Source organism: Podarcis melisellensis (genome assembly GCF_964234715.1).
Source record: "Podarcis melisellensis genome assembly, chromosome: 17".
In the NCBI taxonomy this organism is placed as follows: Eukaryota; Metazoa; Chordata; class Lepidosauria; order Squamata; family Lacertidae; genus Podarcis; species Podarcis melisellensis.
Window position 1 is genome coordinate 34,449,772 of NC_138534.1, and position 18,796 is coordinate 34,468,567.

Genomic DNA, 18,796 nt, shown 5'->3' on the forward strand with positions numbered 1-18,796 from the left:
AATGTAGTTCTTCATCTCCTTGACATCTGATGGGAGGGCGTTCCACAGGACTGGCGCCACTACCAAGAAGGCCTTCTGGCTAGTTCCCTATGACCTCACTTCTTGCAGTGAGGGAACCAGCAGAAGACCCTTGGAGAAGGACCTTGGTGTCCAGGCTGAGTGATGGGGGTGGAGATGCCCTAAAGCCATTTAGGGCTTTAAAGGTCAGCACCAACACTTTGAATTGTGCTCAGAAATGTACCGGGAACCAGTGAAGATTCTTTAGGACAGGTATTATATGGTCCCAGTGGCCACTTCCGGTCACCAGTCTAGCTGCCGCATTCTGGATTAGTTGTAGTTTCTGAGCCACCTTCAAAGGTAGCCCCACATAGAGCACACTGCAGTAGTCCAAACGAGAGATAACCAGAGACAGTCTGCAGTCTCAGCCGGTGTACCAGATGGAGCTGGTAGACAGCTGCCCTGGACACAGACAGTTCACAGATCCACAGCCATCCCCTCAGTCTGGGCAACTTGTAGCCAAGGGAGGCTATAGGCTTCTCTCACTGTACCAACAAACTATTGCTATTGTTTTAGCATCAAGGTACAAAGAGGCTCTGTCAGCCCAATGACCCTAAACAGCTCAGATCTAGCAAACAGAAATATAAAAATCGGAAGGATACACACTCACCTTGCTACATTATTTTATTATCATGCTGTCTATTGTTATGCTTTGTGTTATGTTTTTATTATTAGGCTCTACAAAATGTGTTCTTAATGTTGTACATAGCCCTGAGGTCTTTTGAAAAAGGTTGGAATATAAATGATAATTTGAACACATTTCTGATAAATGTCAACTTTGTGTGGATACTTATTTGGACTGCATAGATCTATCTGTTTAAATTAATATAGATATATTTATGGTTATTTTTCATGTATGTTAATATGAGCTAACTTCTCTTAATCCACCCTCCCCCCCCCTTTTTGTTATATTTATTGTTTAGGGGGAAGATAAGGGAAAATGTGTAAATATATTTGAATCGGATATGCAGTAATAAAAAGATATAAAATAAATAACCACAGAAAGGAGGGGATAGAAGTTGAAGGGAAGCTAAATTAGTTTTGTATAGATTTTATTTTCTATATGAAGGAAGGAAATGCTCCCCAGGAGCTCATATACCATGACCAAGTCTAAGTGTTGTAAAATGTATTATACGAAGGAACCCTTAACCATCAGAATCTTTAGCTGAGCATATTATAATACCACAACAAGGGTGAGGAAAACCTTTCCTAAACTTTCTTTGTTTCCACACAATTTTGCACAATTCCACAACACTCCTGTTGCTAGCAGAGTTAAACCAACCATGAGGCATTACACACCGCAAAACCGTTTTTAGCAATTCACTCAGCAAAAAGTCCACAACATGTCTGAAAGAAAGTGACAACATGCACATGCAAACTCAATAGGCTATTTGGAATCTGGAAATCTCTTACCTGGTTAATTACATATATACCATAATCAAGCTGCTGCCTTTGAAGGATTGGATGAAGATAATACAGCCAGTATTTCAAGTGTTCATCTCGATTTCTGAACGGGATGATAAGCGCCACTTTCTGAAGCGCTCTGCATTCCTTTGGTGTGTAGCGTCCTCCTTCCCTGACTTCTGGGTTGTCGTCTGCCACTTTCTTCAAATCCACAGTCAGCGAAAACTCCACACGCAAAGGGCCAACTGCGAGGGAGGGAAAAACCACAAGACAAGTCAGACAAGACAATGGTGCGAGATCGTTGGCGCCTTGTTAAAGAAGCAATAGGTTTGCAAAAAGTCTCCTAAAGAACAGGAGTCCAGAATTTTATTCTGGATACATTTGTGGAGGACAATGTATTAGAGAAGCTTTAGCCTGATGATTCAGAAATGGCAACCATTTTAGGCGCCTTCAATTGATGCGCAATTGCTTTCTTCTGGACCCGGAAGAAGGCAAAATGGGGGCAGGGAATGGGGCGGGGCACTTATACTCGCCCCGTATAACACGCAGGGGGCGCAAACAGAACCCCCATGAGAAATGGTCGCCATCTGTACTTGGGTCACAAAGGTCTCTCATCCAAGCCATGGGTGGATACAAGTTACCAGTCCCCTTTGTAGATGTTACCACACAGCTTAATCTGAATACAGTCGTACCATGGAATAGAATCCGTTCCTGAAGTCTGTTTAACTTCCGAAACATTCAAAAACCAAAGCACAGCTTCTGATTGGCTGCAGGTAATATTGTACCACTTCTTTATATTCAGGCACAGTCAAATACTTCTGAGGCCTTGATGCAGCTCAAGCCCTGATGATCAATGCTAAGACAGCAAGACTACAGTGTAGTTAACACTGTGAGGAGGAATCTGTTTTAAACAGATTTCTATGTGGAACTTGGCAGTTCCAGCCTGACTGAGCTTTGCTTTCATTGGCGTGCCTCTTATATTGAATGCCTGCTTATCTCCAAACTGATCGTGCATTGTAAGTTGACTCATCGTACGTCAAAAATACGAACATTTGACATCTGCTGTGTATAAAGCCTCATAGGGTACTACATTTCTTTAGCACGGTTTTATAAGCAGCTAATAGTTGTATCTATAGACGGTTCCTGCTCGGAGGGTTACAGTTTGGAAGACATGGCACAAAAGGAAAAATGAAGGAGGAGGGGAGAGGAAAACAAGCAAACACAACCAGGAATTCTTAACATTACACAGCAGTTCACAGCTACAACAGAAACAGCTCAGGAAGAAGAGGAGTCAAATGGAAATGAGTTGATGCACTGCAAATGACCTATTGATCATAGTCTGAAGGCGCCCAAGGCAACAACTTTGCTGAGTCTGGGACTGGTCAGGTAGGAGACCAAGTATGGATGAAATGTGGGGTGTGGCATGATAAAATCCTGCTTTCAGGCTTCCCGTAGTCATCTGGTTGGCCACTGTGAGAACAGAGTGCCAGACCAGAAGGCATGCTGGCCCGATTCAAAAGCATTCTTAAAATAGAAGTCAACTTGGCATGATCACTTTGCCTAACCGTCATCCACCCATTTCTATCTAGTACCAATACACAGATGCTGAAGATACAAGGCAGCAATGTATACAGTCATTCTTAAACAGTCTTGAACATTTTCACTTCTAGGGTGTGTGGGTGTGGGTGTGTTTTAAACTTTAGGTACTAACCACATGCAAAACGAAACCTCTTTGGGGTTTAGCTCAGCCACCGAAAATACAACTCCTAAAACCCCTTTACCAGAATTCTAAAGCAAAATGGGTTTCTGGTATTGTAAGCTGCCAACGAACTTGCCTGGCTCCAATGGACGCTTTTAACACAAACAGGGGGAATCCAGCAGCCTTTCAAAATAACATAACCAGCTCAGGATACTGGAATAGACTCGTGTAGAAGGAGACACCAGGCGTATTCAACCTTCTTAAGGAAAATTAGATGCACTAGTGGTAGACTTAGTGATGGAAGTGAGAGCTGGACCATAAAGAAGGCTGATCGTTGAAGAATCGATGCTTTTGAATTCTGGTGCTGGAGGAGACTCTTGAGAGTCCCGTGGACTGCAAGAAGATCAAACTCATCCATTCTTAAGGAAATCAGCCCTGAGTGCTCACTGGAAGGACAGATCGTGAACCACACGTGTGCATTTAGGACGGAGGTAATGGGTCACTCACAAAAGAGGGGGCACACGTTCCCATAGGGTAGGCCTGGTAGAAAGCTTCTGATTCTGCTTGGATATGAGTAAAGACAGTCTGCCCACCTTAAAAAAATAAAATAAATCTGCTTCTTGGCAGGGTGAGCTTGATCATTTCCTTTCATATCTTAAGGAACTATGAAGGACAATGCACTAACATGCCTGCCAGTTTAATAAAACCAGGCATCACAGAATCATTCTAGCTGGGCAGATAAAAGCAAACAAGTACAGATAAGGGCAAGGAGCAGGAAATTTTGAACATGGAGGTGTGGAAAACCCATATGTGAGCTTGGCATACACGACACTGAAGCCAACTTTCATCGTGCTGAGATTTCCCTCTATATCTTACTTCCCGGTTCTTTTTTCAATCATTTCCAAGTCTCTAGATAAATATACATAGGCTGTGCTGGTCACTGATCGTAATAAAAAAAGTGACTTGATACACAGGGTGGGGTGAAAGTTGCCTAATCTTTTACTGTGTATAATAAACAGATATCTACTGTGTTTGGCCTGGGAGGGGCAGCAGGGCAGAAGAGGTGGGGAAAACCAGAAAGATCCCCTATACTGAGCCAGCAGTGTCAGAAACTCAGATCTAAGCATGGATGGATGGCGGCTAACAGAATGAGATTGAATCCTGACAAGACAGAAGTACTGTTTCTGGGGGACAGGAGGCGGGCGGGTGTGGAGGATTCCCTGGTCCTGAATGGGGTAACTGTGGCCCTGAAGGACCAGGTGCGCAGCCTGGGAGTCATTCTGGACTCACAGCTGTCCATGGAGGCACAGATCAATTCTGTGTCCAGGGCAGCTGTTTATCAGCTCCATCTGGTACATAGGCTGAGACCCTATCTGCCCGCAGACTGTCTCGCCAGAGTGGTGCATGCTCTGGTTATCTCCCGCTTGGACTACTGCAATGCGCTCTACGTGGGGCTACCTTTGAAGGTGACCCGGAAACTACAACTAATCCAGAACGCAGCAGCCAGACTGGTGACTGGGGGCGGCCGCTGAGACCATATAACACCGGTCTTGAAAGACCTACATTGGCTCCCAGTACGTTTCCGAGCACAATTCAAAGTGTTGGTGCTGACCTTTAAAGCCCTAAACGGCCTCAGTCCAGTATATCTGAAGGAGCATCTCCACCCCCATCATTCTACCTGGACACTGAGGTCCAGCACCGAGGGCCTTCTGGCAGTTCCCTCATTGCGAGAAGCCAAGTTACAGGGAACCAGGCAGAGGGCCTTCTCGGTAGTGGCGCCCTCCCTGTGGAACGCCCTCCCACCAGATGTCAAAGAGAACAACAACTACCAGACTTTTAGAAGACATCTGAAGGCAGCCCTGTTTAGGGAAGCTTTTAATGTTTGATGTATCACAGTATTTTAATATTCTTTTCGAAGCCGCCAAGAGTGGCTGGGGAAGCCCAGCCAGATGGGCGGGGTATAAATAATAAATTATTATTATTATTATTATTATTATTAGCACCAAATGGCTTCTTAAACCAAGGTTAGACTCACCAAAATGGAATGTCTCGTTGGACTGGCTGTGATCGATTCTCAAGTTAAACATCTGGCCAGTTCAGACGACTACCTTGAGCTAGGTGAAGAGCTTAAAGAAGAAAAGTCACTTGATGGTGGAGGTATCAGGCATCATCCTGGTGCCCCGGCACTTGGTCGCAAAATGCGCCTGGCACCTGGCTAATTTCGAACACTGGTTTGTGGCACAAGACCTTCCAATCCTCAATATTTGTGCCACCTGAATTTGCTGGTATGTGAACATAGCGATAGCCTGGAAACACCCCTAGCCTCTTTTATTATGTCTGGCTTCCAGCTTTCAAAGCCAGATTTGGGCTAGAACCACCGGGACAGTAAAAGAGCACAGAGGAAAATCACTCAGAGAATGTTACATTTGTCCACACTCCAATCTGCGACAAATATGATTAATAGTGAACACCACATCAAACTGCATCCCCTCTCTGTGGGATAATTCTTCCAAAGTTTGCCTTCCTGGGACACTCTGACACAGCATACAGTACATAATATGGAGAACAAGACACTCCTGCACAGTTGCTCTTATGCAATATAATTAATCATCTACAAATCAAGGTAATCTTAGAATGTGCCAAGATATAAAGCGCTGAGAAGACTGGGAACAGGAAAAGCCAAGATAGCGGGCTTGCTTAATTTGGGAGTTTTCCCCAGTTTTTGCAACGGAGCAGATTTTCAACAGCTTCAACTATTTCACAAGAGGACTTTTATCCACGTTATAAATACAGTCCCTTCTGCAACCAAACGCCCATGGCCACGATTCTGGAAAAACTAGTGAATGACGACAGACATGGATGAGAGTCATTCAAGAGGCGCACTCTTCAATTAGAGCAGACTGGAGCATACACTGTCTATGTTAAAGGTCAGGCTCAGCTCTGCGCACACAAACAATGTTGCTAAATACTGGAGTGCATCTGAGCATGTTTCCAGTATTCACACTCTTCACGGGTACATCTGTGTTCATGTGCCTAGCAGAAATGCAGGAAAAAACTACCCTCCGTCTTCCAACATAACTAGCGCATGTCTGAAGCCACACTAAATATAATTGCAGGACAGATTTCTCAATTTGGTTAAAAACTCATTTTTTTGGGGGGGGGGAATGCACCAAAATGGAGTAGGCAAAGGAAAAGGACCCCTGGACAGTTAAGTCCAGTCAAATTTGACTATGCGGTTGCGGCGCTCATCTCTGCTTTCAGGCCGAGGGAACCAGCGTTTGTCCACAGGCAGCTTTCCGGGCCATGTGGCCAGCATGACTAAACCACTTCTGGCGCAACAGGACACCGTGATGGAATCCAGAGGGCACGAAAACGCTGTTTACCTTCCCGCCACAGTGGTACCTATTTATCTACTCACACTGGTATGCTTTCAAACTGCTAGGTTGGGAGGAGCTGGGACAGAGCAATGAGAGCGAACCCCGTTGTGCAGATTCAAACCTCTGACCTTACGTCAAGCCCAAGAAGCTTGGTGGTTTAGACCACAGCGCCACTCACATCCACCAAAATGGAGTATTTCATACAGGGTAGATATGAATTGTGGCTAACTGTGCATATGCTACTTCCCATTCCAGCACTGGGAGAGCATTGGTTGCAGAGCAAATGGAGAATGTACAGAGCCTCAGTCCACTCCCTTAAAAGTGACTAAAGAATTAGGGTAGTTACATGTACACTTTCTGATACTATGGTACCTGATTTATTTGTTCCAGCTTTCCACTAAATTGACTAATAACATCTTTGACCACAATCCTAATCACACTCAACTAGCCATAAATGCCACTAAACTCAACAGGACTTGCTTCTGAATAGGACTGTGCTATGTAGATGGTCAAAGAAGCGCACAAAATTATTTTAGGCAATATAATCAATATTAAAATTCTTAAAACAAAAGTATGCCTAAATCAATAAAAGGACAGGTAAGAGCCTGGGCCATTCCGGCATAAAGAAAAGCTAGAATATTGGGGGCTTTTCAGGTGGGGGAGAGAAGACAACTAGGAAACGTGACAGTAGCAGCAAAAGTGAATTTTGTCCCTCTTATATAATACAGTGGAACCTTGGTTCCTGAACGGCTTAGTTGATGAACAAATGAGCTCCCGAACGCCAAAAACCTGCAAGTAAGTGTTCCGGTTTTTGAACATTTTTCAGAAGCCGAATGTCCGATGCAACTGCCAGCTATTGTTTCTGGGGTACCTGCACCAATCGGAAGCCATGCCTTGGTTTTCTAACCTTTCGAGAATTGAATGGACTTCCAAAATGGATTACGTTCGAGAACCAAGGTTCCACTGTACAGTGGAAGGTCCATTCTTAACCTGAAACTGTTCTTAACCTGAAGCACCGCTTTAGCTAACGGGGCCTCCCGCTGCCGCCGCACGATTTCTGTTCTCATCCTGAAGCAAAGTTCTTAACCCGAGGTACTACTTCTGGGTTAGCGGAGTCTGTAACCTGAAGCGTCTGTAACCTGAGGTACCACTGTACTGGAACATGGGACCACCCAAGGAAAAATCATTAACATATTGAATTTGCTGCAACCACATCATTGGTTTTAAACAAGGCAAATTCATGGCTAATATTCATGATAGCTAGATGGAACCTCCATGTGCAGAAGCACAGAATCTCTGAATAATCACTGCTGGGGGAACGCACAGAGAAACGCCAGAAAATTTGGATTCATTTATCTAAGACGTATGTTGGAAAAAGAAACATCAAAGAATTGAATGATACAAACTTCCAACAGATTTATATTCCTTAAAAAATCGAGCTGAAGAAGGCGCTTACTCCGAAACAGGGCCCTGTCCTGGTCACCACTACTGAGTCGTACATCTGATTCATACTCCGGATACTTCTCTTTGGCCCTATTTGATTCTTTATTCTGATTTTATATAATATGGATTCTTTTTGACTGCCATTGAGACTTGTATGAAACTATTGTTGTGTACTGGTATTTTATGTACCTTTATACTATATCACTGCATATTTGAAACAACATTATTTCTATACTTAAACATTGTGTTGAAATTTACTATTATTTTAAAACTGTCATACTTATACGTTGTGTTTAAATTTACTATTAGTTTAAAACTGTGATTCTTAGCAGAATATACACGTTTTTCTTTTCAACTCTCGAGTAGGAATTATTCCTTGTATTTAAACTTTTGGCCAGAGCTCTTGGTATATCCTTTTAGGGGGGTGGGTAGGGGCAACAGCATGGGAGGGGGTGTCTACATATGTGATTTGTGGGCTGTGTTTGGCTTAGTGGTTCACAAGTTGTGCAGGCCTGAGCCTGCCTCCCGTCTGAAATTTCCATACTGTGTGTCCTTATCGGGCAGCGGATATATTTAGTCTCCTCAACAACACAAGGTCAAAACAACAAACTCCAGTGCTGCATTTCAGTTACGATAGTATCTGAGTTCAGTCAGCAGCAGCTCAGCAAAGCAAGTTATGGAAAGCTAGGAGTCAAGGAAAGCCACATTGCATTGGAAAAGGAATTATCTCAATAACTGCATTATATTCCTTTAGAGAATATAATTATATACACACACACACACACACACACACACACATACACACACACCACAGACACACAAAAGTTGTTTGCTATATATACACAGATATAGCACAATGTTGTGAGCCCCAAACCTGCAACACTGAAACAAGGAACTTTATGACTATCATTTAGTATAGGGGTCAGCAAACTTTTTCAGCAGGAGGCCGGTCCACTGTCCCTCAGACCTTGGTGGGGGGGCAGACTATATTTTGAGGGGGGGAATGAACGAATTCCTATGCCGCACAAATAACCCAGAGATGCATTTTAAATAAAAGGACACATTCTACTCATGTAAAAACCCGCTGATTCCTGGACGGCGTCTGTGAGCCGGGTTTAGAAGGCACTCCTTTCTTTGGACGGAGGTGCCATTTCAGGAATACATTTCAGTATTTTTTTTTGCATTTCTAGACTGAAAGGAAGCAATACTGGAAAGGACAAGGGGAATTGCTAATGATTACCTTCGTTATTGCATAAACGGATTATGGATAAACCACCGTTGGGGACACACAAAAACAGTAGAAAACCAGCATCATCAAGCTCAAAGTAAATGTACAACAGGAACAGAAACACAATCTACATAAATGTGACGTGAAAGAAAACAAAGACCTTCTCTCTGGCCTCCTTCCAAGAAGACAGCTAACAGCAAAGGCACTAATCTCCACATGAACACACAAAAGGCAAAGCCAAGATCACTGTGGCTGCATCTTTAGCTCTGGACCTAGTAACTTCACCCATATTAACCCCTTCCAGCAAGACATGTAGCAAAACCAGACCATTATTGCATTAAAAAATGGGCTAAACAATGGTTCTCATTGTGTGCAACTTAAAGTAGTGGAAAAGATATACCGTATTTTTTGCTCTATAAGACTCACTTTTCCCCTCCTAAAAAGTAAGGGGAAATGTGTGTGCATCTTATGGAGCGAATGCAGGCTGCGCAGCTATCCCAGAAGCCAGAACAGCAAGAGGGATTGCTGCTTTCACTGTGCAACGATCCCTCTTGCTGTTCTGGCTTCTGAGATTCAGAATATTTTTTTTCTTGTTTTCCTCCTCCCAAAACTAGGTGCGTCTTGTGGTCTGGTGCGTCTTATAGAGCGAAAAATACGGTACACATTGGGCATCCATCTATCATCATACATGTTTAATGCAAGTATAAACAAGCACACATAAATACAGACACACAGGCAAACACACAAAGCTTATAATAACAGGGAGGATAGGAACGGGGATTGCATACTGTAACTTACAGCAAGCTCAGACAGTCAAATGCTTACCGTTTGGAGGCAAAAAAGCGGTTACAAATAAGACAAGCTGCTTCTACATACTCCAGGGTCTCCAAAGGTATGCTTGTGTTTTTAAAATAAAAAATGGTTTAATGGAGAGAGGGGAACCTGAGAGCCCAGTGTTATAAGAATTTATGGTCTCAAATATATAAATTAAATGTCCATAAATTTACAAAGTATGTAAACCAGGTGTCTGAAATAGTACAGGAGAACAATCCTGAAACCATTTTGACTCTTCGAAATTGACCTCAAATGTTTCTCTGCAAGGAGGAAGGAAATGGAAAAACCTCTCCATTGTCTTTTGCTTACCTGTCTTTAGGGCATCTTTGTGTATGAATAGGGGGAGCCTGTGATCTGGGTTCAGGAATTAAAGTATTTACCATCACCAAAGAATGGCCAGGCTGCCCAAGTAAGCAATCACTGGCCATTATCAGGTATTCTGGCAGACAGGATTTCTGTTGTAGACCGCCTCCTTCTGTGATGTATGTATGGTGCTTTTGGGGGAGGTCTTGAGCTACAGGGTGGGCAATTTCAAAAGTCTATATAAGGGCTTGCACACCTTTGTTCTGGGTTCCTCCTCCCTCCTGTGTGGGGAGGGGGGCAGTGAGCACCCTGTTGCAACAGTTTAATAAAGATCAGGCTTACTAGCTGCTTTGCTTCTCAATATTCTCTGGTTAAAAAGGTAAAGGGACCCCTGACCATTAGGTCCGGTCGCGGATGACTCTGGGGTTGCGGCACTCATCTCGCTTTACTGGCCGAGGGAGCCAGTGTACAGCTTCCGGGTCATGTGGCCAGCATGACTAAGCCACTTCTGGTGAACCAGAGCAGCGCACGGAAACACCGTTTACCTTCCCGCCGGAGCGGTACCTATTTATCTACTTGCACTTTGATGTGCTTTCGAACTGCTAGGTTGGCAGGAGCAGGGACTGAGCAACGGGAGCTCACTCCGTTGTGGGGATTCGAACTGCCGACCTTCTGATGGGCAAGTCCTAGGCTCTGTGGTTTAACCCACAGCGCCACCAGCGTCCCTAATCTCTGGTTATTTTCTCTTATTGATAGGGAACCCACTTAAGGACTCTATACAGGCTCTTGGATACCCCATAAGGAAAAAGGAGCATATTTTGTTTACATCACCAGCAAGGATTAAGTGTGCTCCATAGACTCCAGAAACTGCAGAATGTTGGAGTGTCCACTGGGTATGGGAACTGGGAAATCTTGGGGAGGGAAAAAGCAACTTACTTTGTTTAACCCTCCACCCTACTTTATACTTTTCTGGAGGACAGCATGTCAGTCTGGCTGGCACCCTGAACAGAAGCAAGTCTGCCCAAGTGAGAGGGATGCATTGCAGTACAGTCGTACCTTGGAAGTCAAACAGCTTAGTTTCCAAACGTTTTGGCTCCCAAACGTCGCAAACCTGGGGGTGACTGTTTCGATTTGCGAACTATTTTTGGAAGCCAAACGTCTGACAGGGCTTCCGATTGGCTGCAGGAGCTTTCTGTAGCCAATCATAAGCTGTGCTTTGGTTTTGAATGTTTTGGAAGTCGAACGGACTTCCGGAACAGATTCCGTGCAACTTCCAAGCTATGACTGTAATTTGTTCTTCTAGTTTGTAGTTATTTTCCGCATTCTGTTGCATTCTTAGCATGAAGAAAAACCAGGACAAGCCCATGTAGATGAAGCATGTGGCATTAACTACCAATAAATGGAACGCTCTACTATGCATGTACCACCCTGGTGAGACAGTGTGCAGGCAGGCAGGGTCTCAGCCAGCGTACTGGAATGAATTTCTGGAAACAAAATGCTTTTTCGCATGGCCTGAGCAGAAGCAGTGGACAACGTTATACCTAATTATTGTATCTTGTGTTCACACACCCCATCCCACTGCCCAGCTCACAAATTGTGCAGAATATTCTTACATCATGAATGGTCCGTGTCACCATTAGGAGAAAGAGGTAGGCATAATAGGTCAATATATATATGTGGACTGTCCCTGGATCAAGTGACTTTTCTTCTCAAAGTTCTCCCAAGTTCTTAACCTAGCTCAAGGTTCTCACTTGAACTAGCCAGATGTTTAACTGATAATCAATCACAGTCAGTCCATCATTTGAAAAATAAGATTTTAGAGCCGTCTTGCCCCAAAATGGCAAGTATACATTCCGTTTTGGTGGCTGCAACCTTGCCTAGCTCATATATTCCAGTTTCTAACACTGCCCCACCCCACTTTCCACATCAATAAATGCCAAATTAATGGCAGTGTTTCTAATCTTTGAAAATTAGGAAGTTAGGTCTGCTTCAATATTGTTTACACTGACTGACATCAGCTTTCCAGAGTTTCAGGAGACATTCTGCATCCCAGCCAGTGGTTTTACCACTGAGCTAGGGCCCTGTGTCTGATGCCAACAGTGTTGCATGTTTAGTCACCGTGTTAGGAAAGCCTTGTTCCCTTGAACTTTCCATGAATGGATTAACATTGATCTGTTCCCAATAAATGGGAACTGCTACTTACGTTTCTCAAACAAGTTGCGTTTTTACAATCTCAAGGTAAAGAGTTGCACTTTTAGTGCATATTCCCTCAGGGTTACTACAGTAGATAAGGTCTGAGTGGTTTCATTTACTGTTGCTATGATGCACAACACAGAGATAAGGCCCCAAGTAATAGCAGAATATGCAAATACAATAAAAACTGGTCTCCTCCAATGTAAACGGAACACTTTTATATTCTAAAATACTAATATAAAACAAGGAAAGTAAAACAATAAAAAAGATCTGCAATCAGTTTCATAGGTGAATTTGACTGGACACGTTAGAGCATGTATATTTGTGGTTTAATTATATAGCTATTCTCCCAATTATTGGGGGGGGGGAGATAAAGATTTTTTTAAAACTGACCAAAATGAATAAAATATTTGAGTTCACATATAAAACTAATTTAGATTTTGAAATATAAGCTAAGTTAGAGAGAACTAGAGCTTGGTTGGACTTAATTTATATAAAAGAAACGCTAATGGCCATGAGCTACAATAAACAACAGTACTTCTACCTAAGCGGGAGAGTGATAAAACCTATCAACTATTAACACACTATGTAAGAGAGAAAATGAAAAGAGAATATTGCCAATCTTGTCAACAAACTCCAAAACATTCATTTAGAGCTTCCAGATGCATTGTATTTATTTAAAGGACTTATAATCTGCTTTTTTAAAGAACCCTGCTCCACAAAGAAGCTCAAAATAGATGTAAGTACAGATACTGCGCAGAACCATTTAAACAGCCATTTTATAGCACTATCAAAAGCCTAACAGAGCATAGTGCTGGTAATGCCAAGGTGTTGATCTCCAGTGTAGATCTTCAGAGTCTGGGCAGGCTCGATAACAGCAGTCCTTTAAGTAACCCAGACTGTTGATAATTCAGGACGTTGGCTGCGATGGGAAGACGGAAGGCATGCCAAACTTCATAGATTGCACTTGAGCTCCATGCAGTGTCTAAACAAACAACTTGGGTTCTTTGGAATCCTCCCAACACATTTTCAAAAGAGGGTGAGAGAAAAGAATATTCCTTTAGGGCGAATCAGGTTCAGCCAAGGCTTACAAAGTCACAGCTGCTGCATCTTGAGCCATGAAAAGACCTGCAAAAGTGTCAGAACAAAACTATGCTCAAAACTTTTTGCTCCAGCGATAAACCTGGCCGCTGGCTGGAGTTTCCGAACCATATTCAGAGGCAGCCCTATGTAGAACGCACTGCAGTAATCTAACCTAGAGGTTACCAGAGCATAGACAACAGTAGTTGGGCTATCTCTGTCCAGATAGGGGCATGGCTGGGCTACCAGCCAACCTGATGGAAGGTGCTCAGCGCCACTGAGGCCATCTGAGCATCAAGTGACAGCAAAGGAGTATCCCCCAAGCGATGTATCTGCTCCTTCAGAGGAAGTGTAACCCCATCAGGAGCAGGCCAACTCCCAGCCATCTGGTCTAGCGATCCACCCACTAACAGTGCCTCAGTTTTATCCGGACTGAGCTTCAGTTTGTCGGCTCTCATCCAATCCACTATTGAGGCAAGACACTGGTCCAGCACTTCTCCAGACATAAAGGAGAAGCAGAGCTGTGTGTCATCGGCATATTGCTGACAACGTACTCCAAACCTCCAGATAACCCCACTCAGCAGTTTCGTATAGATGTTAAATAGCACAGGGGATAAAACTGAACCCTGAGGAACCCCACTGAAGACTCCCCAGGCAACATCCTCTGGGGGTCACCCACCGCTAACTCGGACAGCTGCTCCAGAGGAATGCCATGGTCGATGGTATTGAAAGCTGCCGAGAGGTCAAGGAGAATTAACAGAGACACATTTCCCCAGTCCCTCTCCTGATAGAGATCATATACAGGCGGCGAAAGCAGTTTCTGTGCCAAAACCAGGCCTAAAACCTATTTGAAATGGGTTGAGAAAATCTAGAATCTGGCATGGGGCTCTTGTTTCTTTTAATGTACAGTGGTACCTCGGGTTAATAACTTAATTCATTCCGGAGGTCCGTTCTTAACCTGAAACTGTTCTTAACCTGAAGCACCACTTTAGCTAATGGGGCTTCCTGCTGCTGCGCCACTGGAGCTCAATTTCTGTTCTCATCCTGAAGCAAAGTTCTTAACCCGAGGTACTATTTCTGGGTTAGCGGAGTCTGTAACCTGAAGCATATGTAACCTGAAGCATATGTAACCTGAGGTACCACTGTATACATTTCCTCCTCTCTCTCTCTTTTTAAAACAGTGTTTCTATCCTATTTGTATTATATACATTTTCTCACACAGTATCTATCCTATTCATATTGTAACTGTACATGGGACATTAAGAAAAAAAGTAACTCTAAGAAAGGCGAGGAAACAAATTCAAGCACTTGCTAAGGAAAAACACAGTTTCTGGGGTTGGGGTACGGGGACAAATATTCAGCATGGACAATATCTGAAAAACTTACAAAATGACTGCTTAAATAGCCAGGGGGCCCAATGAGCCCCACAGAGAGAGCAATCCATTCCCCCCCCCAGACCCTCTAGGACAGGCTTCCTTAACCTTGGCCCACCAGATGTTTCTGGCCTACAACTCCCATGATCCCTAGCTAGCAGGACCAGTGGGAAGGGATGATGGGAACTGTAGTCTCCAAACATCTGGAGGGCCGAGGTTGAGGAAGCCTGCTCTGGGACTCCACTGGTTTTTGTAGCAGCAAAAGGGGGGGGGATTAAGTAGGTTGAGCAGAAAAGTTCAAACGTATCAGCCAAGGTCATGGGTGAAGCCAGGGGGCAGCTGCCCCCCCCAAATCAAGCAAATCAATAAAAATACTTAACTGACCAATTGCATCACAGATAACACAGTTCTGCCCCACCCAACATAAAGCTTGCCCCCCAATAAATCCTGGCTATGCCCATGGCTGGGACATGGGTGGTGCTGCGGGTTAAACCACAGAGCCTAGGACTTGCTGATCAGAAGGTCGGCGATTTGAATCCCCACGATGGGGTGAGCTCCCGTTGCTCAGTCCCTGCCAACCTAGCAGTTCGAAAGCACATCAAAGTGCAAGTAGATAGATAGGTACTGCTCCGGCGGGGAGGTAAACGGCGTTTCCATGCGCTGCTCTGGTTCTCCAGAAGCGGCTTAGCCATGCTGGCCACATGACCTGGAAGCTGTACGCCCGCTCCCTCGGCCAGTAAAGCGAGATGAGCGCCGCAACCCCAGAGTCAGTCACGATTGGACCTAAAGTTCAGGGGTCCCTTTACCCTTTACCCATGCCCATGGCCTAGCTCAGTGACCTGATAAGAAAGCAAATCTTCCGCCCTCTAGCAATCAGATCATTCATTTGATGAGCAGGGAGCTGTAATAGCTCCTTTTAAGCTGATCTGTACAGCTCAGCTGAGGAGGGTGAATGCAGGACCCAAACCAAAACTGGTTTGCCACCCTTGAGCTAAAGGAACATCCAGGGCACATGCATGATGATTAGGGAAATATTCCACAGAAGTGAATATAAGTAGAAACAGCAACGTGGATGTTAAAGATATTAGCAGGGCCGTCTTACCCATAGGCGCTAGGGGTGCAGGGCACCCAGGCGCCGGGCTCTCAGGGGTGCCAGGCTGAGAGTCCAGGGCCCAAGAGTTGAGTCTGGGGAAGAGCCTGCCCCTCGGTCGGAGCGCCACAGCGGGCGGCTCTGTGTCATGAGTTTGGGGGCAACTGAGCCAGTCAGACACTGAGGCAGCTGGCTGGCTCCGCCCTCCTGCGCGCCTGGGACTGGGCAACCTGGGGGGAGGTGCAGGGTGGATCTTTGCACCCCGGTGCCACGTATGCTTAAGACAGCCCTTGATATTAGAACTGGAACAAATACCATTTGGACACGTACCCCCAAAACTGCAAACCTAACTCTGGCAATTCCGAGAAGCTTCTGACTTGTTTTTCCTGAGACACCAGCATGCTCACCCATGGCATGCATAGTGATGCTAGGGTGTGGCAATCACACTTAAGATTAAAACTGAATGCAGAAATGTAGGTAGGTGAGAGCAAGAACATTACAGAATCATAGTTCCTGTTGCTGCTGCGTAGGGATCATTTATTCAAAGGAAACATATCCACTGGGCTAGCATGTCCCCTGAGTTGTTTGGCTCCTAAATGATGTCTAACAAACTATTCCGAGGAGGAGGAGGCTACAATGGTAGAAAGAAAATATGACTAGGTTATAAAATTACTGTACACAACTTCAGGGAGGCAGTTTATAAATCTGCAAAATTAATAATGAACAAAGCAAACTGCATTAACATGGAGGTATTGCCATGCCCACTGGCCCAGCTACGGAGCAGACTGAGGCCTGCATTTCTGCTGGTTCCTGGTTCAGCAGACGAAAGGCAGGGGGATATTATAGCAGCGCACACTAGCGTGGCAATATGCCATACGCTGGACCACTTTTGGCACACTTGCTAAAGAGGTTCGCTCTCTTTCCAGCGGGAAAGATCCAGAACAATACAGAAATGGAGGTTGCTCACAGGGTTCTGTGGCGGGTCCAGAAAGCTGTCCACACATAAAATTAAAAAAGTTAAACCAGCGACACCTCTCCTTCAATAAGGGGAGAGAACATGTTTGACTTCAGCAACGTGGCACATGTGATTCATCCACTTATATTCCTCTCACAAACATTGTCAGAAGTTGCACTGTGGAGCTGTAAAGTTGCACTTCAGCAAGACAGATTTAGAGCTATCAAAGAGCGACTCCGGAAAGGTGGGGGGGAGCTTTGAGGGAGGAAAGGGGTGGCTGTAGCAGAAGAGGAAGTTATGATCATTTCGAAGCACGCTTACTTCAGCCCAAGTCCCACTGAACTCAAAGGAAGTTCCCTGCGCGCAAGTGAGCAATGGCGCTAAGCAGCCACGCAGTCCGATCCTGTGCGTATTTACGCAGAGCTCCCGCTTAGCTCCGCTGGGCCCCCCTTCCAAATAAGAGCACAGACAGACTTTATGGGGTAAAAGATGCCGCTCTTCACCCATTTTACAAGGGATACCAAAGCTATGGGGCATTGTGTTCCTCGGCACACCCACACACCGCGTTTCATGTACTATTTAGCCCGAGGAAGAACTCTGGAGAACTCAAAAGCTTGCTCGCCGTTTTCAGACGGTTGAGACCAAGCCATTGCCCAGTTTGCGTACCAAGTCATACTAGGGAAGAATCTTGCGAACCCAACGCGCTAGCTGTCTATTATCCTGGGGAAAGTTCCGCTACGTTTAATCCAAAGGAAAGAAAAAAGGGATAGTATAAAAGGGAAAGGAGAGGTGCACGCGAATCCGCGCCCGGGTTGAGAAGAGGTTTCGGAAAGAAGGACGGGCCGTCGAGGAAGCAGGAACAGGAAAGGGTGGGGGGAGAAAACGGGGGGCTGGGAGGAAGAGCCGGGGAAGCGCGTGGGGTTCAGGAGGAGAGAGGCGAAGGAGATGGAGGGGGGACCCGCGACGGCAGCGTGGTGTGCAAAGGGCCGTCGGGGCTGGCGATGGAGAGGGTGGGTGGGGGGAACACGAGGACGCCAGCTGGAGAGCGAGAGGCCGGCCGAGCCCGGGACTTACCCAGATGCGGAGAAGTCTCGGGGCAAGAGGCGTCCGGCTTGGAGGCATTGGGCGCCGGGGCCGCGGGGTCCTTCCGAGAGGGCGCCGGGCCGCGGGGCGCCGCCGCTTCCAGGCTCCACTGGAAGCTGAGCGTGCTGCCGGCCAAGCAGTAGAAGACGACGGCCAGGAGGTGGAGGACGCAGAAGATGACCAGCAGGCGGCAAGCCTTCTGCAGCGAGGCGCCGGGCAGCTCCTTCATGGTGCGCGCCGTCAGTGCTGCTCCGAGCGCGGCATCCGAGGGCGCAGCATCGCGGCGCGCTCGGCAGGCCGGGGAAGCGACGGCACCGCTACAAAGGCGCCCAGGCGCTCCGCAGCCGCCTGCCTGCCTGCCTGCTGTCCTGCCCGGCGCGGAGGGGAGGGGAATTGTGATGTCAGGCTGGGACTCCGCCTTTCCCCGCGGCGGAGGGGCGGTGGCTCCCGTTGGGGAGCTCCTCCTCCTCCCCCCGGAGGTAATGTGGCGGCGGGCAACCCCCGACTTGGAGCCCTTGCTTTGCTACGTCTCCTGGAGGCTGCGAGGAGACCCCTCCGCCTCGCTCACCCTGAAAGCAAACCCACCTTGAACCTCCCTAAGCCGGATGGCTGACTTTGGAGGATTCCCCCCCCCATTTTTTTATTAGTTTTCACAACATTATAAACAAACAAATAAA

At 45.9% G+C, this 18,796-nt stretch overlaps 1 protein-coding gene across 1 annotated transcript in view; it reads right to left on the reverse strand.

The window, feature by feature from the left end:
* B4GALT1 (beta-1,4-galactosyltransferase 1) overlaps positions 1 to 18,469 on the reverse strand; it is a 40,112-nt gene extending 21,643 nt beyond the window's left edge. The window contains exons 1-2 of the mRNA XM_081894854.1: positions 18,111 to 18,469; positions 1,471 to 1,706 (exon numbers count right to left, since the gene is read on the reverse strand). Of these exons, the coding sequence (XP_081750980.1) occupies positions 1,471 to 1,706; positions 18,111 to 18,348 (474 nt within the window). The 5' untranslated portion in view covers positions 18,349 to 18,469. The remainder of the gene's footprint in view (positions 1 to 1,470; positions 1,707 to 18,110) is intronic.
* Positions 18,470 to 18,796: the final 327 nt, after the last annotated feature.